This window comes from Pundamilia nyererei, unplaced genomic scaffold (genome assembly GCF_000239375.1).
Source record: "Pundamilia nyererei isolate P.nyererei 1_Seehausen unplaced genomic scaffold, PunNye1.0 scaffold00008, whole genome shotgun sequence".
In the NCBI taxonomy this organism is placed as follows: domain Eukaryota; kingdom Metazoa; phylum Chordata; class Actinopteri; order Cichliformes; family Cichlidae; genus Pundamilia; species Pundamilia nyererei.
In genome coordinates, this window is record NW_005187409.1 from 5,401,184 (window position 1) to 5,407,183 (window position 6,000).

At 40.3% G+C, this 6,000-nt stretch overlaps 1 protein-coding gene across 1 annotated transcript in view; it reads left to right on the top strand.

The window, feature by feature from the left end:
- The window catches only part of tsc22d3 (TSC22 domain family, member 3), a 34,164-nt gene extending 32,340 nt beyond the window's left edge, over nt 1–1,824 (top strand). Inside the window, exon 3 of the mRNA XM_005723118.1 lies at nt 173–1,824. Coding sequence (XP_005723175.1) covers nt 173–445 — 273 coding nt within the window. The 3' untranslated portion in view covers nt 446–1,824. The remainder of the gene's footprint in view (nt 1–172) is intronic.
- The last annotated feature ends 4,176 nt before the right edge of the window (nt 1,825–6,000 follow it).

Consider the following 6,000-nt stretch of genomic DNA (forward strand, 5'->3'; position numbering starts at 1 on the left):
ACATGTGAGACTAGGAGTAAAATATAGTAGCAGATATCCTCTAATGGAAAAACTTGGCTGGCAAACCCAGTCCTTCTTTTAGACCGTGCAAGCAATCAAACCAGCCTTGCAGGCTGTAACAGTTGCTCCGTTTTATGTACCTAAACTAACCTCTCTTCTTTTGCTATGACAGGACCTTGTCAAGAACCACCTGATGTATGCAGTGCGTGAGGAGGTGGAGATCCTCAAGGAACAGATCAAGGAGCTGGCTGAGAAGAACAACCAGCTGGAGAGAGAGAACTACCTGCTGAAGAACCTCGCCAGTCCAGAGCAGCTGGAGAAGTTCCAGTCGCGCATCCCGACGGATGTGCTGTTACCCCTGGACAATCAGAACATCCAGGGCACTCCGGAACAGCAGCAGCAGCAGCAGCAGACCTGCAACCACAGCGCTGGTTCTGCTGTATAAGTGGCTCTGCCTTGGGGCGGGCAGAGCCACTGTCTCTTTCCAATTATGGACCTCCATTTGAATGAAAGCGTCATTAAATCGCTGCCGCAGAGATCTCTTCAAAACAATGAAGGTGAAGCATCTGGGCTTTAAATGATCGATGGGACACAAACGAACTGTTGACACTGATAAGCACAGACCAGAACTGAAGACGCTCTGACCGGTGCCATGTCAGGCCCGTCCTCTGATACCGTCCAGCTTTTTGTCATGTTCCCTCTAATGTAGACGAAAGTGTTAAGAGTAGCGAGAAGGTTCTGACTAGACACAGTCGAGAACTTGCTGACAGAGGGCGGCTTTCCCTGCCTAGCCTAACCCTTCCAATAGGTGAGAAGGTGTTGATCGGGCTGGCCCTGCAGGTGCTTGACTTGGAAAAGTGTGGAGAGTTTGCTCTTCCATTACTCACAGGAAACCCATCTGAGACGGCCCTCCAGGTCTCAGTGAGAGGTGCCCCATTGCGTGGATTTGTCTCAAAAGCCTTGCAGCAGTACATTTCAGCCACATAACAAAGACTTTACCTGTACCGACAATGTATTGCTGATGTGTTTGTGTACATCCGAGCATAACACCAATAATTAACAGAATAAGCTGGGCAACAGAGGTAGAGGTCAGTACAGATTAATGTTTTTAGAGCTGGTGAACCGATCAGTATACTGTTAATGATTCAAAAAGTGTAATTTTGTATTGCCTGCAGTTGGGGCTTGCTGCTTATGGGGGAAAATTAATCCTGCTCTGTTTTTGTTTTTGATTTTGGAACAAAAATCAGTCGTTTGTAAAGTAGGAACATTGTGTTTTTTCTTCAAACGTTTCTTATTTTGTAATATATGGTGCATATCTGTTTTCCTAACTCTTGACGGAATAACTACAATGTACATAGAGTTTAAAAGTCCTGAGATTAACATAGTATAGCTTACTTGCAAGCAGACACCTGCATTTCTCGCTGCAGATGCACTCCTGACTGTAGCAGCGTCATCCAGCATCTGGCCTGTTTACCTGCTCAGATGCCAACTCGAAAACAATGGCATGACAACAGTGCCTGTAAAGAAAGAGAGGAACGCATTCTCACACTGTCCTCAGTTGCTGCTGTTGTTGTTGTTGTTGTTTTCTAGCTACCAAAGACTCGTTATGTTTTCCACACAACAGCAGACGCTGAGCAAACCAGGACCATGTGCAAAACTTCACAGGGAGAAGTCTTCGTCGTAACTAGAGCTGACCTTTGTATTTGTTTTGTAAAAGATGACTGTATTGTTGCTGTAATGTATCCTCAAAAGAGTTGTTCACTAGATGTTTGGATACGACTGCACATTTGCAATAAACCTTGTTTACATTATAAAATAAGCTGACATTGTCGCTCTCGCTCTTTTTCTTTTTCTAAATTAAGTCTGCCCTTCGGTTCATACTATATAGTGTCTGTAGTTTTTAAGTAGGGCTGGTAGTGTTAGTACTAAGAATATCATCCCATCACTAAAATGTCATGTGGTACCATCACATGCTTTTGTTGCTGAATTTTAGTAATAAGAGTGGGATACATTCAAGAATGGCTATCTTTAAAATGGATTTCCTTAATGTACGTGATGTGAAGTTGCATACTCTGTAATGGAGAAATCTGAATCTGGGAGGAAAAACTCAGTAGCTGCAGCAGTAGACTTTATTTTCAGGGGCAAAAGTTGAACAGCTGTGAAATCCGTTCATCTGAGTTTCAGAGTAAACAACCCTTCAACTTCTGTTCAAACTAGCATGGCTTTCCTGGAAGTTGTAGCCTCTTCATCTCAGTATCTGAATACATTGATTTTCTATTGAATTCTGCGTGCCCTGTTTGTGTTTATGAAGTCTGACAAACAGCATGTGATTTGTGAAATTGTGAAATGCATGGATCTCTGGGGTACTGCAGCACAAGTTTGTGTTTGCTATTTATGGCTGCTCAGAGTTGGAGTTTTTTTTACCCCTTGACAATTTGAGAAAGTAACTTATTACTCACTCTTTATTTTTCCAAAGTCAAAACCAGCACGACCGCTAATGACAGCGAAGTAATAATAGTTAGGTTGCATGCAGATTGGAATCTGGCAGAGTGAAAAAACAGTTTGTCCAAGAAGCATTTTCCTTCAGACGGACTGGCAGCCAGTCACAGCAGCTTGTGTGCAGCTACACATGTTGTGGCTTCCCTGGTACGCAAACTAGACTTGCATAGTTGAAATGAGGAGACATGTCTCTGGCCCACAACCATCATCACGGATCAGATTTCACAGTTGTGAACACGGCATTGTTACCAGTGCTTCCTTATAAACAAGAGACTGTGGTCTTTCCAGGTGTTTTGTGTCACAACAACCGATTTTATGTGAGGTGGAGGGTCCTGATCAATATGTCTGACATGCATTCTTCATTCAATAGGTAACAGGAGGGAGGTGCAGTTTATTGACTCGGAGGGCATTTATACGATGTAAAAAGGAGCTTGGAGACAGGTGTCTATTGACTTCTTTTATACAAGAAAATTAGAGTCAGATCCATGCAAATATGAATCCCTGTGCATTTCAGCCAAAAGAGGCATCATGATGGATCCACTACAGCAGGAAGTGGTGCCATAATTTAACCACACTTGTGCTAATGGCTGGTGCTCTGTAGAGGAAAAATTATATTTGGCGGAGTCAGTGGAGTCAGCATACCAAAGAGTGCAGGAGCTGAAAAAAGCCTGAAGTTGATTACACCTTTGGCTTCATTTACCACAAGGTTTAGAAACACTATGTTCTGGGAATAATGTGTTCATTTAGGAAAATTAGGGCAAATTAACCATGAAGATTTATGTATTCATACCTCACTGCATCAAATCCATAAAGACCTAACCCTTATAATAAATCATATTTTGTCATAAAAAAAAATACTGTATGTCAAACATTAATCTCTTGAAGGTAGTAATCTTACCAGTCTACTTGTAGAACATGTTCTGGTTCTTTTATTTATTGACCACATTTCAAAATCTTTTTTAGGCTTCCACCGGAATTTCTAACGAAAGGAAGAAAACTAGTCCAAATCAAAACATCAGTGATTCCACACTACTTCCCTTGGAGTTCATTTTAATATTAAAAGCCTGGGAATAACCTTAGGTGTGGAAGTAATCCTTAGACTGCTTGAACCCAGGCAGCCCAGAGACGATCTTGTGTTGGATTACCAGTGTTATGCAATACAACAAAAAAAAGAACATCTGTTCCAGATGGAAATTCGGGGGTGGCGTTGGGATATGTCAGATCTGCCTCAGTGTGGTCGGGGTTGCATGCAAGGGGATAATTTAGACGGACTGCTTTTCATGCGAACGTATACAACTTGTGCGTCTCCTGAATGTCAGCATATTTAGCACGACAACTTTAAAGTCAGAGTTTAATGAAAAATACGTCAGATTTGGACTCCGTGTCATACTGCTATGCAGTCTCATGCCCTGCACATTTTTGTAATACAAACAAAGAGTCGCTCTGCTTTTTCCAGAAGAAGCAGTTCAGAAGAGTTGAAAATTGTTGACGACAGATGGTTATGTAAAAGAGAAAAAAAAATGCTGCTTTGCTTCTGCACTTCTGAAAACTGTAGCGTGAAGGATGAAAGACTTTATTTATATCTCAGCTTTTTTTGTGTGTGTGTTTGATAGACCTTTGACCTTCTTAAAACAGGTTTAACTGTTCATGTCTGAAGCAGGGTGGACAAAAACAATGATGCACAAGTTAATTTTGACATTTCTATTATTCAGTGTGTCTGCACAGTTATTATACCATTGCTTAGATTGATCCTTTCTCTGCTCTCTGATCATGACTTTGTGTCAGCATATGAAGTTCTCCCATACACTGGTAAATTGACACAGGAGACTGAACCACCTCAAATGTACAAAGTCCAACCATGCAGACAAACAAGCTGCGACAGCCCCTGCCTAACTACCAGTGTGTGGTGATGTGGCTAATAAGTCTCCCCTTGTGTTCCTGAAGGTACATAATAATGCTAGGCAGATATAATCATCTGATTTCACGCACCTAGTCTGAGGATTCAAGAAGACTAAAGCCAATCCAACTAAGCTCTCCTTCCTCACCCACATGCATCTGTATGTTCCTCTGTTGTTTTTTGGGGTTTTGTAATATATCCTCCACAACACCCTACATTTCACCATGTTTAAATGGCCACATTTACACATGCAGGTAATACTTCTGCTAAACATGTGCTATTTTTTTCTTTGCTTTATATTATCACGATTAAGGGTTAAATTTATCGTCCACCATTGCCCGTTTCTGTTTTGCCTTGGATCCAGGTCATGACATAGGTATTTCAGATCAGAGACACCGGCTAGTGTTGGTTATGCTTTGAGTCATGTGAATGAATGTAGCTATGTTTGTTCTCTCTCACTTAATTTGTACTATTATACAGACATGAGACGTGTGTCTGGGTGGACTCAACAGAAATCTTCAATATTAAATTTTCAATATTAAATATGTGGTCAGAGTGGACAATGGTGGGTCTTTGAAAACGTGATAAACATGTTATTTATTTATCAAATCCAAATTTGGATCACAAACCTCTGAAAAATTTCCTTTTTTTTTTTCTGGGAATTCCCTTTAATGCATGAGGATATTTCAATTTGCAGACCTGATTATGGGATTAAACGCTCACTAAAATTCTGTGATTCACTTGGTTTGTTTTCAAGTTTTTTCTTTTCATCATTTTTTTTAAGTTTACATTTTTTCAATGTTTTTGTTATATAACAAAAGAAAATGAACACATTGTAAACATGCATTTCTGCTGTTTAGATCTTGACTGTGGAAGTGCTCTGGCAACTTCTTGTTTTTTTGCATGGGGGCATCAGCTGCTGTTCTACCTGATCAAAGCCACTTTAGGAATGCAGACAGGTCACGGCATCTTATTCATAAAGGTCCGAGGTCATGAACCACTCATCTGATTCATGGTCATACCCCAGTTCAGGGCACCACTGCACAGCAGGAGCCAGCACATGAAGCCCCAAAAAGTCATGCTTTAATATGTGACATGTGTCTGGTGGCAAAGAAAGAAAATGCTTGCATTATGTGATCAATACAGATAAGGTAGTCTGTAAAACTGACCAGGTCATGTGCTTTTATAATTATATGCACCAGTCATAAGATGTGTTAATTAGTGGCTAATCATAAAAAGCCTTAGCTGGAAATAAAATATTGATATAATAATCACTGATCTAAATGAATGAAATAAAACAGACAAGGATAAATTCAGAACTTTTTGTTTCTTTTCTTTTGAATACATTTTTAAAACCAGTGGTTCTTAGTCCATTTTGTTAATGTCCACTGGATTTAGTGAATGTGGATCTGTGTACTGTGGTCTTTCACAGTGCAGCAGGTGGTAATCAAGTGCACTGACATGCACAGAGAAACAAATGAACATAGCGGCAAATGGGTTTTATGTGGAAATACAGTAGATGAAAATGTCTATGGTTGTTTTTCTTTGTTAAGTTTCATCAAGTCTTATTAGTATACACCACAAATATTGCTTGGTAAGTTCTT